This window comes from Haliotis rubra, unplaced genomic scaffold (genome assembly GCF_003918875.1).
Source record: "Haliotis rubra isolate DU_JTF1 unplaced genomic scaffold, ASM391887v1 Scf40, whole genome shotgun sequence".
NCBI classification, from domain to species: domain Eukaryota; kingdom Metazoa; phylum Mollusca; class Gastropoda; order Lepetellida; family Haliotidae; genus Haliotis; species Haliotis rubra.
The window spans coordinates 154125-172112 of NW_025767080.1; the positions used below are offsets into that span (position 1 = coordinate 154125).

Sequence of the window (17988 nt, forward strand, 5' to 3'; positions counted from 1 at the left end):
ACTATCAGACGCAAGACATCACATTTTGTCAGTACACAAACACAACTCACAGAGGATGTGATTGCCATGGTAACGCTGAGTACGGTCTTATCGTTCAGTTATATACAGTAACTTTCAAAATGCGTGATGAATATATATATGAACGAGAAGATATCTCAGACTTTCATCTACCACTGACAAGAAGGACGTGTCCTGTTGTCGTGACCCGATACTTATAGTCGAACATATTATCTTGCTGGCCTTTATTTCGATACACAATAAACCCTTACCAGATGATACGACTATCAAGGGTATACAGTTACACTGTTCATTGTGAACATCTTGGATTACGTTCCCTGTAAATGCTTTTTCATTATATGCCTTCTGAAATTAAAATATTATATTTTAGATGCCCTGGTCAAGACATGATATAGAATAGCCTACCGTCCTCACACAGTAGATGATATCATGAATATACTTAGTGCTAGTAAATAGTCGAAGGAGCTTTATTTCTAGTTACTTATTACATTTTCGATATTATTATTCGTCTTACTATAAGTCTCATTGTAAAGATAAAGATAGTAGTAGTAGTATAGTAGTAGTAGTAGTAGTAGTAGTACTAGTAGTAGTAGTAGTAGTAGTAGTAGTAGTAGAGGTAGTAGTAGTAGTACTAGCAGCACCAGGATCAGTGAGTGAGTGAGTTAATATTTAACAATAGTAGTAGCATCAGCAGTAGTAGTCTGGTGGTAGTGTTGTCATTGGTATAATTATTAGTAATTACTGATATATTTCATTAATTACTATTTTCGAATGACATTTTGTTTGGTAACATATTTTCATCAGCTTAACGTAGAGTTTCAGATATCTTTTACAAATTGTTGATATGTTTCATAGCATATTGCTTCTAAAGATATATCGGAAGGCTGTCAAGATAATGTGTTAATCCGCGCGAGTGGCTGCTCTCGTGTTAACTCCGATCACGCTATATATTAGTCTTACTCTTGCTACAATAACCTTCATGTTAACAAGGATTTATTGGATCCAACTAATATTTTCCTCTCGATGAATTTCCGCCTTTTTCACATTTCCCTCACCTCCACTAGAACAGAAAAATAATTTTCATTAATCCAATACAAGATATAATTTGTAAGATAATGCACGGGTCATAACAAAGCGCCTGGCGAGCGAACGGGCAATATGCATAACTTAATTAGAGCCAATATGTAGAAAAAAGACACGGGCGAAAAATAATTATTAGCAATTTAGGCATGAATGGAATCTGTGGTTCTCATAGCATTGTGAGCCCTTGTAAAGCATTTCAATATCATAGCCTAACGCAAATTAAATCAAGCTCGCGAACAAAAATTTATATAAGCCTCCATGCCCAATAAGGCACATTATAGCGCTGTGATTATAATGGCTAATTGCAGATGGCAGACGGGCTATTGGAAACTGAATGAGTGACAGTTTTCGCGAGCACATCGTAGAATCGGGGGTTGGAATTGATTAGTGGAACAATGCTTAGACCGGGAAACCGAGGCGGGGACAATTATCCCGCGACAACCATTCCATTAGTTGAACCGTCGCTCAAATCTATCGCGAGAGACACTATCTAAAGGCTGTAGCCTCTCCACGATCATTCTGTGAATGAAGAGGGCGTTTTGACAAGAGCTGGACATGAATTTTGTACCTTCACCGTTTCTTACCCTAAACGGGACCCGGTCTTTTGCGTCCGGTTTCCCAGCTCCGGTTTTTAAGCCTGGATTTGGAATGTGCGGTAGTAATTTTTCTTTTAAACAGTTCCTTCACGGAAAGGATTTTGATTTACGTGACAATTCTCTCCAAGGACATCTTCCATCGCCGGTGTCACTCTACCTGTCGCCATTTTTACCTTCGACTTTTAACACGAGCTTCAAAGATGTGTCGTCTGCTCCATCTTGGAAACCCCATTTATCATCAACAGACGACAATGAGCGGGATAAATTGGCGCCGAGTCGAAGCGATAAGACAGGTGAGCTACGATTATCTCTTTAACCCTTAATCTTGTAATACTTTTAGCCATACGGGTTAACGATGAGAGCCGTTGTTGGATCTCAGAGCCGAATTAGACATGGAATATATTGTATTGATACATTTCCGAGATTATTAATTCAAAGAGCGGGCTGATTTGTTTTTAGTGATTGAATAAAACATATTGTTTATTATTATTTTTTGATGCAGCTGAAAGTATGAGTAGGTGAAAGTCCTCAGTAATGGCTGATGTGGTTAAATCTGTCAAATGTAACATAATGTGTTCAAAACAATCAAACAAAATTAATGCTTATGTAAATTTGCTCATGTATCTGTGAATTTTAATTTAAAAGATATACAGTTAATCGTTTTATACTTAGAACAAGGCATTTTAAAAGTGTATCGTTATGTCCACAGCGTAATAGAATTTAATCAAAATTATGAATATTACTCGAGAATGAAAGTTATATATGACCATGGTTTCTTCACAAACATGTATCATGAAGATCTGGTTTTATCAGAATGTCAGAAAAAATTATATGTAAGTTCCTAAGTCAGAACAACCGATCGCTGTGGCTCCAGAACATGTTGATAATAAGTATTGCACGATTAACAGGAAAACATTAACCATACTTCTGATAGTAGTGCTCTCTTCCTCTCATCTTAACCCGATGTGCATTTGTTTCTTTGTCTATTTGTCTGATATAGTGGTGTGGAGGTCGTTTCTCAAACATTGACATTGAAGATAATATGATCTAAATTAATTGTATATTTAATCACACAATTATAATGGAATGAATATCTCTCCAAATGCCACATTATATATCACAGTGATGAAAGCATCAAGTCAGCCTGTAGACACGTATTTCCCCATGGCACCAGAACGTTTGGAAATGAGCGTTTTGTCTTTGTTTATGTCTCCGTTGCTATAGCAACGAAATGGAGGAAGAACCTGCGGCAGCAGCAGTAGAAATGTTCCCACTCTTCTTCCTGCCATCACTATTGTTTTACCTGAAGAAGGAAATTTGATACCGTTTTTGTTATCTTTTATTCAGATGGACTAGATGATTTGTTCATGTATTGGTGCTGTGGGGCATGCATGCAAAGCTAGTAAAGCTAAATAAACTGATAATATGTTGAATTCTGTAAAAAATGAGGAAAAGTATTTTATTTATTTAGACAGATTATTTAAAAATCGCTACCTCTTTTTGTCGTGTTGTCGACGTGAACGTGTAGATCATTTTGCTCTGAAAATATAGTCCTTTGGAAAAAATATGTTCGATTAATATTCAATAGTGGTGAATGAATTTAAGGGAAACGAATGTGATGTAAATATACAGCATCAGCGCCAGAGGATAATGAATCTTGAATATTATGTTTAGGTTTTGGTGTGGAAATGAAAATATTATTTTTGATAAATCTCAAACGTTTGATATCTGTTAATTGCTCGTGTAACCGTTGTGAACAATAACAGCGATATATTGGTCAGAAACATGTATTGACGAATCTACAGGTCGATACACGAGCAAATATGTGAATATGATATAATAAATACCACTGCACTACCAGGACAGCAGCTACCGAGGCAAAGGTGAATTTTAAAATTGTCTAGATAAGAATGCAAATACGATTATCAGTCTTCTAAAGCTATCTGTGTTTTTTTTGTCATCTCATTAATGCATTGTGTTTTTAAATCATATTTTGCAGGTTATAATAAGATCTTATTTGAAACAAATTTATCCTTAATTGTTAGGTTGTGTGAACAGCAAAAATGATTTAATGAGCTTATAATGTAATTTTCTTATGCGTAGAAGATTTCTTGCAGAAACCTCCGACTGTGAAGTGGACAGCACTGTTGATAAACTGGACAATTCCTCTCTTCTTGCCAACAGGAAGAAGAAAAAGCGACGGCACAGGTAATTGCCACTGTGATCTGTCCATTCCAAGATACAACCGCGTTCATCCGTTCACTTCCCTTCAGGCAGGCCAGCCAGCATACAGATACCTCACATCCTCACATACTGCCATCAGTAATGAAGTTATGATAGATTTTCCTTGCAACATTAAAGACCTCAGTAAAGCTTTCAGACGTGTTATGGAAGAGGTGGAGGACATTTCCACATTTGACACATCATTAACGAAAACTATATCTGATTAAATTCCCCATTTTTTCACATGTTTTTGAGGTGAACAAATGGCTCGCCTTTTCGTGTGTTTATGACGGTTTCTCTGGATACGCCAGTTATCATAAACACAGGCTTATGAATCATATTAAAATTCAGTTTTTGGCAAATAGTTCTTATTATATTAGAAAGCGTTTTGTCGCAAACAAATATATTATTCAGAAGGATAGACGTCAAGACTCAGTAAATAATGAATAATTATATCATTGATGAATGTGCAATACGTACTTTTTTCTAACAGTCGTAATTAAATACACGTATTTTTCAGGACTAGAATGATATTAATTCATAGTGTATAAGCCTAACCAGTATGGGGGTTACATGCTCAATCCTAGCTTCAAACAGGACTTTAAATAGTATTATAATCAGACATTACATATTATGATCAGATGACTTACTGGACAAATATTCATGATGCCTGGAGATCATTGCACATATGTTTGAGAAAATGAATTTTTTCATAATGTATGTTTTTAAAAGCTTGAATTGTGATAGCCTAAATAAGCATCCACTGTGTAAACTATGCCCAACTTTCACATAACACTTTTTATTACACGTCTAGAACCATCTTCACAAGTCAGCAGCTTGATGAATTAGAGAAGGCATTTAAAGATGCTCATTATCCGGACGTGTACGCACGAGAAGTCATTGCCATGAAGACAGATCTCCCGGAAGATCGGATACAGGTAACTTCGGATATTCTCGGTTCAATCATTGTGATGTATAAATACATTGCTGAACTTCACCTCTTAATTCATATATATATATATTTAAATATATTTATATATGTATGATCCTTACACTCTCAATAAGTGAAAGAATGCTGCTGAAAGAAGAGCTTTGTCACACATGAAAATATCTATATATCCAGTTTGGTTTTGCTTGTTAGTGATTTACAAGCTAGGATTTTACACCATATCAGTGAGTTTCAGTTTTTATTGTTTACGTGGGTGTCAGTTTGCTCCGATAGGGAAAATACATACTTTGCGGGACAAGATTACACACGTTTAGTTTCTTTGCCTTTTGTTTAACATTGCTATAAGCCGTATTGCGTCTATATGGCGACGGTCGGTAAGTAATAGAGTGTGTGCTAGACAATCCTGTAACCGATATCATGAGCATCGATCGACGTGAGATGTCTTGGAGGATTACCCCGATGAACATAGTCGCATCTTTTTGCAACGTGAGTGAGTGAGTGTGGCTTTTACGCCGCTTTTAGCAATATTCAGCAATATCACGGCGGGGGACGCCAGAAATGGGCTTCACCCATTTTACCCATGTGGGTAATCGAACCCGGGTCTTCAGCGTGACGAACCAAGGCTTAAACCACTAGGCTACCCCATCGCCTCTTATGAAACACGAAGTACACGTGTAACTGGTGATTTGGAAGGTTCACTTATTTGTGCTCAGTAGGCTAGATAATCTGTACCCGGTTGCTTTTGAAAGACACAATCGGTCTTTAGACTGTACTTACGGTACACATCGTACAAGTATTTAGGATGTGGAATTAATGTTTCGTTGATTGCACCGGTTTCGTGTTCGCCTCTTATATTTCTTAGAGCTCTTTCTGAGTCTGTCCTAACCCTCCAACGCCTGTTTATTTCCCACCCACCAACGCCTGTTTTGTCCCCACCCACCAATGCACGTCTGTCCTAACCCACCAACGCCTGTTTTGTCCCCACCCGCCAACGCTTTTTGTGTCCCCACCCGCCAACGCCTGTTGTGTCCCCACCCACCAACGCCTGTTGTGTCCCGACCCACCAAAGCCTTTCTCGTCCCAACCCACCAACGCCCGTCTGTCCTAACCCTCCAACGCCTGTTTGTGTCCCCACCCACCAACGCCTGTTTTGTTCCAATCTCCCCCTGTACTCCGTATCCCCAAAAGCCCGTACATGGAGTATGGGAGGTTACATCAACCGGAGGCCAGGTATTAGCCATAACTATCGTTCTTTCCTAATCACTCTAATAGCAACTTGTATTTGCCATACCTTTGAAAGTCCCCCCTTTAACAGGGTCGTTTTTAAATGAGATAACGACATCTCTTAATCAAGTTTAAAACATTCATCGGCCCTGAGAGGGACAAGGGTAATTTTACAGATGGAAGTTCGCATTACTTATTCAAACACGGGAAAATGATAGCAAGATTTTTCTCACATTTACTAAATGATTGAGCGAGAACGGGCCCCATGGCAGTCTCTGAGGCACGATTAAGCCAACGACGCAAATAAAGCAATTGCGGAAACATATTTCAGGCGCTTAGACCGGCACGTGAGCGATTTAGGCCTCAATATTAGATGAGTTAATCACTCAGAGTGACTATTGTGTGAGATTGATTAATTTCAGATCAAACGCTTCCAAAGAAATATTCGTTTTGTCAATTATACTTCATTGATTCGCGAAGTAGTCTCTGGAGACGGAACGCACGGTGAGCACGGGCGGACGGATTCCGAATCAGACCACAGTGAGAAACGTGTTTACAAATTTCAATTTGGGAACGAGATTAGCTGTATTCTCGCGCGATTTTACGCACGCTAATGTGATTTCAATTAATAGATTTGTTATTCAAATGTCATCTGAATCTCGTGCTCACCACCATCACCTGCCAATATGGGAGCGACAGGCACGAGCGTGATGACGTCATTGAGCCACCTTAGAATCTGTTAAGGCTGTTGTGTATATCAAAAAGAGGAACTTGATTGGATAAAGTAATAGTAAGGAAGTATTACGACCGAACAACGTCTCTCCAATTTCACTTGTTGACGTTCATGAATTACATGACATGTAACAACGGTGATCTCTGGTTAATTATTCAGTGTCTTAATTCATCGGCAAAATAGACTCCTACGTATCTGTTGAAATTACCCCAACTCAAGGACCAGGAAACACGTCCATTGCTACAGCTATATTAGCCTGCTCAGCAATACTACAGCTATATTAGCCCGCTCGGTAATGCTACTGCTATATTAGCCCGCTCGGCAATACTACAGCTATATTAGCCCGCTCGGCAATGCTACAGCTATATTAGCCCGCTCGGCAATGCTACAGCTATATTAGCCCGCTCAGCAATACTACAGCCATATTAGCCTGCTCAGCAAAACTACAGCTGTATTAGCCCGCTCGGCTATACTACAACTATATTAGCCCGCTCGGCAATACTACAGCTGTATTAGCCTGCTCGGCAATACGACAGCTGTGTTAGCCCGCTCGGCAATACTACGGCTATATTAGCCCTCTCAGCAATACTACAGCTGTATTAGCCCGCTCAGCAATACTAGAGCTATATTGGCCCGCTCAGCAATAGTACAGCTATATTAGCCCGCTCAGCAATATTACAGCTATATTAGCCCGCTCGGCAATACTACAGCTATATTAGCCCGCTCGACAATACTACAGCTGTATTAGCACGGTTCGCAATACTACAGCTATATTAGCCCGCTCAGCAAAACTATAGCTATATTAGCCCGCTCGACAATACTACAGTTGTATTCGCCCGCTTGGCAATACTACAGCTATATTAGCACGGTTCGCAATACTACAGCTATATTAGGCCGCTCAGCAAAACTACAGATATATTATCCCGCTCAGCAATACTATAGTTATATTATCCCGCTCGGCAATACTAAAGCTATATTAGCACGGTTCGCAATACTACAGCTATATTAGCCCGCTCAGCATAACTATAGCTATATTAGCCCGCTCGACAATACTACAGTTATATTCGCCCGCTCAGCAATACTACAGCTATATTAGCACGGTTCGCAGTACTACAGCTATATTAGGCCGCTCGGCAATACTACACCTATATTCGCCCGCTCAGCAATACTACAGCTATATTTGCCCGCTCAGCAATATTACACCTATATTAGCCCGCTCGGCAATACTACAACTATATTAGCCCGCTCAGCAATACTACAGCTATATTAGCCCGCTCAGCAATACTACAGCTGTATTAGCCCGCTCAGTAATACTACAGCTATATTATCCCGCTCAGCAATAGTACAGGTAGCACGGTTCGCAGTACTACAGTTTTAATACCTTGATGGGCAATGCTTTAGTGGTACTAGTGCTACCGGCAAGACAGCAGGTATGTAAATTTTTGACAAAACTGCAGTTGTATAAACGCAGTCGGTTTTACTGACTTTTTATCAGCCCGATGAACAAATCCCCATTATACTACTGCAGTGAGCAATACTGCCGCTTTACCCTCTCGACCAGCAGTACTTCACCAGTATTAGCTATATTAATATAAGTAGATGTTTCTTTGAGTTTTTAAGAGTTTTTTGAAGTTCCCTCTCTTCCTACTGATTGATGTTGGCATGGGGAATCTTGGTTGGATAGGAAATATGGAGTCAGAATTTTTTATCATATGTTTCGAAAGGGCGGATTACATGCCCAATTTGTGAGCTCGGTTTCTTCTATTCTCCTGGCCACTGGGCGCAAAGTCCTTCAAAATGTTTGTCTGTACAGTTGTATGAGCTATCACACCCATCCCCTATTGTTTCGGGTGAATTGGATGTCAAGTATGACGTTTCCGAGTGCGTAGTCGGAGAGGTCATTGTATGAATACCCGGTCCAGTCGCTTTCAAGACTGTATTTCACTCCTGCACGTGTGTGTGTGTCTGTGTCTGTGTGTGTGTGTGTCTGTGTCTGTGTCTGCTGGTACTAGTCAGGACGTATACCGATGTTACAGTGACAGCCCTGTGTGAACAATTCGTCAGTGTATACCCCACTCAGGTACAATACATTCCCACCAGTCATGCACTTAATGCCGAGCGCCAGGCAGGGTAATAAGTATCACCAATAAATGTATGTTGGCCTACCGCGACCGGGGACCTTTCGTTCTAACCACTACACCCCATAGGCTGTTATATATGAAAAGATTTGAAATTGATAGAAAGAAGATTATGAATGTGGTAATGTCAACTTACCAGTATCACAGATAGGGAAATGGGAGACGATTCCTGTCCAAACTAGTTCAGATTAGTTTCATGAGTTAATTTGAATAAAGTGTTCCTCCTGCATTGTATAGTATTCGTATGAAGATTGTATTCGTAAGTGATTGTATTCGTATGATGAAACATTTTTATATCAGACTATATATACCTCTTTCGAAACATATACTGATTAAATTGAATGTTGGATTCACAGCTGGTTTACCGATTCCCTTGTACATGATTCCCCCGTGTAAACTTTAATATAGAACAAAACACTATATCTACAACAAGAACAACAGTCATGGTTCAACTGTATGGCGCGTTTACTTAATGGACATCTTTCTGAAGACATTGCCAGAATCCTTATCCCTGTCAATGGATCAATGTGCACTCGATTGGCATTCTCCAGGGAGCTGAAAATGCTGTCTGTGAGACTCCAGAAGGTTAACATATCGCCATCATTAACACATCACCCCATCTCATCCTGTCGGGTACCCACTGACTGTTGGTGAAGAGAGTCATAGAAACTAGAACATCTCAAGAAGCCCAACACGACCCACCTTGCAAGGACTAATTAAAAGCATAATACAATTATATATTTTCTATTTACAAGTAAATACATTATGAACTCTATGTTCACTGAAAGTTTTAAAACATTAATATAGAAAGGCTATCTCTTTTTAAAACAAATATCAAATCAGAAGTCCATTAACAAAATCGCTTAACTCGGTCTCTTCCACAAGGACTGGTCATCTCCGAGTGTAGCTGTTCAACATCCTATAGGTTTCAAATGGACTGATGGATACCGATGTCATATGTCAGCCGTGTATCGTGAGTCCTTCGATTACCTGCTAATGAAGTTGGGCGAGACACTCTTACATTATAAACTAGTCCGCGAAACTGATCTCTTCCTCCTCTCCCCATCTGTCCGGCCCGTGTAGTGGTAGAGTTACCTGCTAAGAGACAGCCATATAAATCATCAGTGAAATAGACATCTGGTAAATAATGGTAATTACAGCCATCACTGAAATGTACATGTGTCAGTTGCACGACGTGTTTTTCTCCTGTTTGTTTCGTTATCTGATTTCCATGGCAATTATCCTATATATTAGTAATAGCGGTATATTCTAGTTCTGTGTCGTCATTGTCAGTTACCAGTTATTAGGAGTATGTTGTCATTGATCTTAATTTTTAATCCAGATTTTGTGAACTGGAATTAACATACTTAAACTCGATCCATGTCGAATGGTTACAAAGCATACTACATCAGTATTCCAGTACTATATGACAAAACATACTTACATTTGACAATTCTCTTTAAATCCATTCGTACGGGTTCGTGTTCCTTGTGCAAATAAACGAAGCTTATAGTTTCTGTTTTTGGTGTGAATACATAGTTATACATCGTCTATTAGGTTCTATAGACAATACTACCCATTACGGAGACGTGGAAGGAGGTTCAGTGTAGGGCAATCCTGGCAGGAATCATCATGTTCATGTCCTTACAACATGGAAAGTTGGATGTTTAACGTATATCCAATGTCTTTAGGAATGAACCAATCGTTAGCTGTCAGCATGATTCGTCGTGCTCCCCCATACTATGACCTTTCCAGACTGTTAATTCACTGGCAGTTAGTTACCCTATCGGTTGTTGAGGCTTGGTGACGTGGTTGACAGCGCGTCGTCTACGTTCACGACGTGGATCATTGCTCATGATACTGATCGCTGGATTGTCTGCTCAAGTCGTACATGTGTTTACAGGCCGCGGATGCTGCCGGTAGAGTAGGACACCACTGTACGAACACACTAGCTGCAATGTCTCTGTTTTACACGATACACTAGCTACAATGTCTCAGTTTTACACAAGACACTATCTGGAATGTCTCAGTTTTACACAAGACACTAGCTACAATGTCTCAGTTTTACACAAGACACTAGCTACAATGTCTCAGTTTTACACAAGACACTAGCTGGAATGTCTCAGTTTTACACAAGACACTAGCTGGAATGTCTGTTTTACACGATACACTAGCTACAATGTCTCAGTTTTACAGAAGACACTAGCTACAATGTCTCAGTTTTACACGATACACTAGCTACAATGTCTCAGTTTTACACAAGGCACTAGCTGGAATGTCTCAGTCTTACACGATACACTAGCTACAATGTCTCAGGTTTACAGAATACACTAACTGGAATGTCTCAGTTTTACACAAAACACTAGCTACAATGTCTCAGTTTTACAGAAGACACTAGCTGGATTGTCTCAGTTTTACACCAGACACTAGCTACAATGTCTCAGGTTTACAGAATACACTAACTGGAATGTCTCAGTTTTACACAAAACACTAGCTACAATGTCTCAGTTTTACAGAAGACACTAGCTGGATTGTCTCAGTTTTACACCAGACACTAGCTACAATGTCTCAGTTTTACAGAAGACATTAGCTGGAGTGTCTCAGTTTTACACAAGACACTAGCTACAATATCTCAGTTTTACACAAGACACTAGCTGGAATGCCTCAGTTTTACACAAAACACTACCTACAATGTCTCAGTTTTACAGAAGACACTAGCTGGAATGCCTCAGTTTTACACAAAACACTAGCTACAATGTCTCAGTTTTACAGAAGACACTAGCTACAATGTCTCAGTTTTACACAAGACACTAGCTGGAATATCTCAGTTTTACACAAGACACTAGCTACAATGTCTCAGTTTTACACAAGACACTAGCTGGAATATCTCAGTTTTACACAAGACACTAGCTGGAATATCTCAGTTTTACACAAAACACTAGCTACAATGTCTCAGTTTTACAGAAAACACTAGCTACAATGTCTCAGTTTTACAGAAGACATTAGCTGGAATGCCTCAGTTTTACACAAAAAACTAGCTACAATGTCTCAGTTTTACAGAAGACACTAGCTGGAATGTCTCAGTTTTACACAAGACACTAGCTACAATGTCTCAGTTTTACACAAGACACTAGCTGGAATATCTCAGTATGTCTCAGTTTTACACAAGACACTAGCTACAATGTCTCAGTTTTACAGAAGACACTAGCTGGAATGTCTCAGTTTTACACAAGACACTAGCTACAATGCCTCAGTTTTACAGAAGACATTAGCTGGAGTGTCTCAGTTTTACACAAGACACTAGCTACAATATCTCAGTTTTACACAAGACACTAGCTGGAATGCCTCAGTTTTACACAAAACACTACCTACAATGTCTCAGTTTTACAGAAGACACTAGCTGGAATGTCTCAGTTTTACACAAGACACTAGCTACAATATCTCAGTTTTACAGAAGACACTAGCTGGAATGCCTCAGTTTTACACAAAACACTAGCTACAATGTCTCAGTTTTACAGAAGACACTAGCTACAATGTCTCAGTTTTACACAAGACACTAGCTGGAATATCTCAGTTTTACACAAGACACTAGCTACAATGTCTCAGTTTTACACAAGACACTAGCTGGAATATCTCAGTTTTACACAAAACACTAGCTGGAATATCTCAGTTTTACACAAAACACTAGCTACAATGTCTCAGTTTTACAGAAGACATTAGCTGGAATGCCTCAGTTTTACACAAAACACTAGCTACAATGTCTCAGTTTTACAGAAGACACTAGCTGGAATGTCTCAGTTTTACACAAGACACTAGCTACAATGTCTCAGTTTCACACAAGACACTAGCTTGAATATCTCAGTTTTATACAAAACACTACTTACAATGTCTCATGTTTACACAACACACTAGCTGGAATGTCTCAGTTTTACACAAGACACTAGCTACAATGTCTCCGTTTTACAGAAGACACTAGCTGGAATGTCTCAGTTTTACACAAGACACTAGCTGGAATGCCTCAGTTTTACACAAAACACTAGCTACAATGTCTCAGTTTTACACAAGACACTAGCTGGAATATCTCAGTTTTACACAAGACACTAGCTACAATGTCTCAGTTTTACAGAAGACACTAGCTGGAATATCTTAGTTTTATCCAAAACACTACTTACAATGTCTCAGTTTTACACAAGACACTAGCTGGAATGTCTCAGTTTTACACAAGACACTAGCTACAATGTCTCAGTTTTACACAAGACACTAGTTGGAGTGTCTCAGTTTTACAGAAGACACTAGCTACAATGTCTCAGTTTTACACAAGACACTAGCTGGAATGTCTCAATTTTACACAAAACACTACCTACAATGTCTCAGTTTTACACAAGACACTAGCTGGAGTGTCTCAGTTTTACACAAAACACTACCTACAATGTCTCAGTTTTACACAGGACACTAGCTGGAATGTCTCAGTTTTACACAAGGCACTAGCTACAATATCTCAGTTTACACACAAGACGCTAGCTGGAATGTCTCAGTTTTAGATAAGACACTAACTGGAATGTCTCAGTTTTACTTACAATAAGGTCCAGACCATTATAAAAATTGTCAAAATCGCCTGGGAGATTACGTCACTTACCTTGGGTCGATTTAAGACAGCCTGTTTTGTCTTTTGTTTTGCTGACATAACATTTCTAGAATATTGCTGAAAGTGGATTAAGCCGTGCTCACACATTCACAGTCTTTGATAGTTTAGAATAGTAGTAAATGGACAAGAGTGAAAATACTGGCTGAATAAGTTATTGCACTAATTTATTTGGACAATCATGTTTGTGTATTTTTTAATTTTTATTAATTACTTTTGTTTTAGGTCTGGTTTCAAAACCGTCGTGCAAAATGGCGCAAAGCGGAGAAGACGTGGGGACGAAGCAGTATAATGGCGGAGTATGGGCTGTACGGAGCCATGGTCAGACACTCACTTCCTCTTCCGGAAACTATTGCAAAAGCTGCTGATGACGGAACACTGGACACGTGTGCTCCTTGGCTTATAAGTGAGTAACCGTGGAAAATGTCTTTTTCATACAGAATGAATGCTTGACAAAGATAATAAAATAGGTACTGTACTACATGTTTTGTGCATATACAATGAGTGAGTGAATGTTGTTTACGCCTCATTCAGCATTATTCCTGCTCTATCATGGAGGTCTGTAAGTTATACGTCTAGGACATAGCAACCATGAGATGACATGGCATGACATCCACGCCCTTGGGATGACACTCAATCAGCGATGTCACAAGCCTCACTACTCAGTTCTTACAGGAAACCTGTTTTGCCTCGGATCTAATGATTCCTTTCTGATGGCTATTTACAAAACTGTTTTAGTATTGATCCATGCAGTAAACAAAGCTGTCATTTTTCACGTTCCAATAAGACAACCAGTAACAACATGACATCTTCCAGGTATGCATCGGAAATGCAATGACGCTGCAAGGAGCTTTCATTCAGAAGAGAGGGATGTCAACGAAGAGACTCCAGATTCTACAGACACTATAAAGGCGAGGCACAGCCCTGACCCACGGGTCGAGATCGTGGAGCTAGGTTTGAATCCCGACCCCCGTACGGACAGCATCAACGCTTTAAGGGCCAAGGCACAGGAACATAGTGCAAAGCTGCTCAGAACTTTCTCGACAGGCACTGATACGGAGAAATGATTTTATACCAAAAGAAAACAGTTCTCTGCCGTTTCTTGTTGGTGGTCCAGTGTTTTAGAAGATACCTTGTCGCGGGCATGAGCAGTTGGAGCATTAGACAAGAATCGATAAATAGGAAGAACTGTCGAGTGTTTTGCTGATAAACAGTGTGTGTGTCACATTATTATAGGTTGTGTGTCACTTTATTTATGCTGAGAAAAATTGCATATGGTTGAAGAACATTCCATGTAGATTCCTGTGCTTATCTTGACTGAGACAAAACATACTCCATGTACGTTGTTATAAAGATACAGAGTGAATGGCACATACCTTGGTACAGGGTATTGACAGGTACTTCAAAAGAGAGACACACAATCAGAGAAATCTTACAAGGATTCGTTAAAGCGGTAGACATTCTCAAATATTTAAGACGTTGTTCCTGCCAGTGTCATTATGCAGTCGTTGCAAGTGATTAGCATCGAGATAGATGAATGAACTTGATTTTGGACTTAGTTCTATATGTGATAAAATGAAATTATGCGACGAGGTAACTCGTTGTTATCGGCATAATGTAAACCCATTTTGATGGAATGAAGTGTGACATGCTATTGGTGATGTTAATGCATGTGTGTACCTGTAAATAGAACCATTCTGCTGGTCACCTGTGAGGTTGAACGATGTGCTGTCCCTTTCCCAAACCTTAAAAGTCCAACACAGAGATACCAGACCAAGTGGATTGTGCATACTGTTACTACATAGAGACTACTTGGGTGTAATAGTATATATCATTGCTTATAGTCAGGGTAATGGTGTATATACCAATATATGTATTCACCATATGCATGTGTCACGACTTCACACAAACATGGCACAACCAAGCGGAACCACTCATATTATATTTCTTAAGTTTCCATATCTGAACGTAAATACGGACGTGTGTTTTGCAGCGAAAAAATAAGGTTTTGTTTATTGAAGATTGTTTTGAAATCCTTTCGTCAACAAGCAAATTCTCTGTTTGACGTCATTTCACTTGACGTGTGTACTGCGTCAGACCTGGGGCATACGTCATTACTACAAATGTGCTTCGTCAGCATCTTAGTTAACTGCCGTAAATTGAAACATTGAATGAATGCAATTATATGCAATATGTCCACAGATTTCGTTTACCAGGACGGGGAGAAGTTTAGATTAGTTATGAAAGTCCGTTTGAACTGGGTTGCGTTTATAACAACGTTTCAATACAGACATTCATAAGTCATACACATAGGCCGGATATGAAGATATGTCATACCCATTACATGCACATGTTTGTATGGGATTTTGCTGTTACTTACCGTATGGATTAGTCCTAAATAGTGCACCTACTGGTAAAGCATGCTTTTTATTATATTCTTAAGGCTGAAATACTCTAAATATTGGTGAAAATAAAAATGGTATTTTCACTGAGTAGAATAACATGTTATTTCAATGAGTGGAATATAACTTTTGCCTGGAACTGCTTTCTGCTCAAGGGCTAGACTGTAGTTGGGTTGCGTAATAAAACTTTCTTACTCGATGTCTCGATCATTCATAAACAATGATCAAAATATAATAAATAGAATATTTTGTTAATGTTGTCACTCGTGAACACATCAACTTTGTCAGACCACTCGATGAAATATACATGTTATTTGACAACAATAACAAAATATCCTCTATATATTATGGGTCAGCCTATCAGAGGAAATACATATTTCTCGGTGTAGGTATCGGGTCAGCACCTGTATGTTAACTCATATAAACCCCAGTTCATACAGTTCTTACTTTTTTATGAAGGCTTATGTACATATAACACTTAAACTGAATGAAGGTGTATGTATATATGTAGTACTTACATTTTTTTAAGGATCATGTATGTATAGTACTTACATTTTATGAAGACGTATGTATATATAATACATTTTATGAAAGCCTATTCATGTATACTTCTATTGCTTATACCCTATGTGAGCTAATTGTACATACCGCCAGTGCTCACAACAACGTGATCGTACGACTTATATGTTGGTTGAATCACATAAAACTATCATGTTCTGTCACGGTATGCATGTTATTCAAAATATATTATTACCTTTTCTGTAGTAAATGACTGAAATACGCTCAATAAAAACATTACCTAAGTTTCTAAAGGCAGACATAAATGTATGTAAATGTTTGAAAATTAGGCGAGTTGCGAGAGGTGGCTGCAAAATTATGAGCGAGGTATGTGAGTACAAATGATATGGTGTATTGTGCATCTGCAATAGATGGCATGTATCAAGAAGAGCACTTTCCATTCCAAAAGGACATTTTTGTGCAACCGTCTGTTGTCGCCATGGTTGCACTGCATGGTTAGCTTGGAACTCATTGAACATCCTCTGTATTCACCAAACTTGCTATCATCAGATTTCCACCACTGTCGTAATTTGTCTGTCAGGCATTATGCAAATAATGATAATTGATCATAACACCAGTGGAATCCAGGCACTCCACTATCGTCAGCAGAAGTGGAAGGATTAGATTCGGTTTATAAATATTTAGACTACAGGACCCATATTGTAAGAAATAAGTGGTATGCAAGATATCAGATATGATCAAATCAATGAGAACTAGTCTCTGTTCATCTCACCATATACCAGACTGAAAAGATGCAAACATGTTCGATCAGTTTCATACCATAATTACGAATTTTGAAGTTTTGATATTTCTAGTGGCCCCAAGCTTTTTTCATACCACAACCTTTTTGAGTTAGACTTCAAACTGTCTTATTACGCTTGTTTTGTACTGTAAATACCTTCCACATTTGTTAAGCCCCTTATAGCAAGATTTTCATTAGGAACGGGTTTTGTAAATCTATATTACATCTACATGGAAATGACAGTGTACATTTCTTTCACTGACGCTGGTTAAATCGATTGACAGAGAATGCAATGTGACAGTTACGGGATCCTTCAAAATCTTTCTCTACCTTAGTCAAAATGATTCCTTCTGTATGCTGACTATTACATAGTTGTATGTAAATACATTGTGATATTTATGTGATTATACACTTGGTTGATGTAAATATTGATTTGGTTAATAAACGAATACTCATCATCATTGGTGTGTTTTCATTATATAGCTTATTTATCTATACACCTGTCCCAACACACCTTTTCGACCGCCTCCGTGGTGTAGTGGTTAGAGCGTCCGCCCGGAGAGCGGAAGGTCGCGGGTTCGATCCCCGACCGCGTCATACCAAAAGACGTTAAAATATGGTACTTGTTGGTCCCTGCCTGACGCTCGGCATTAATGGGTACAACAAGGACTGGTCGGCTG

General features: G+C 39.0%; 1 protein-coding gene across 1 annotated transcript; it reads left to right on the top strand.

The window, feature by feature from the left end:
* Nucleotides 1-1486: 1486 nt before the first annotated feature.
* Nucleotides 1487-16176, top strand: LOC124287383 (visual system homeobox 2-like). Its single transcript, XM_046723908.1, has 5 exons — nt 1487-1990; nt 3815-3905; nt 4735-4858; nt 13832-14012; nt 14423-16176. The coding sequence occupies exons 1-5, from the start codon at nt 1657-1659 to the stop codon at nt 14671-14673; spliced, it is 981 nt and encodes a 326-aa protein (XP_046579864.1). The 5' UTR covers nt 1487-1656; the 3' UTR covers nt 14674-16176.
* Nucleotides 16177-17988: the final 1812 nt, after the last annotated feature.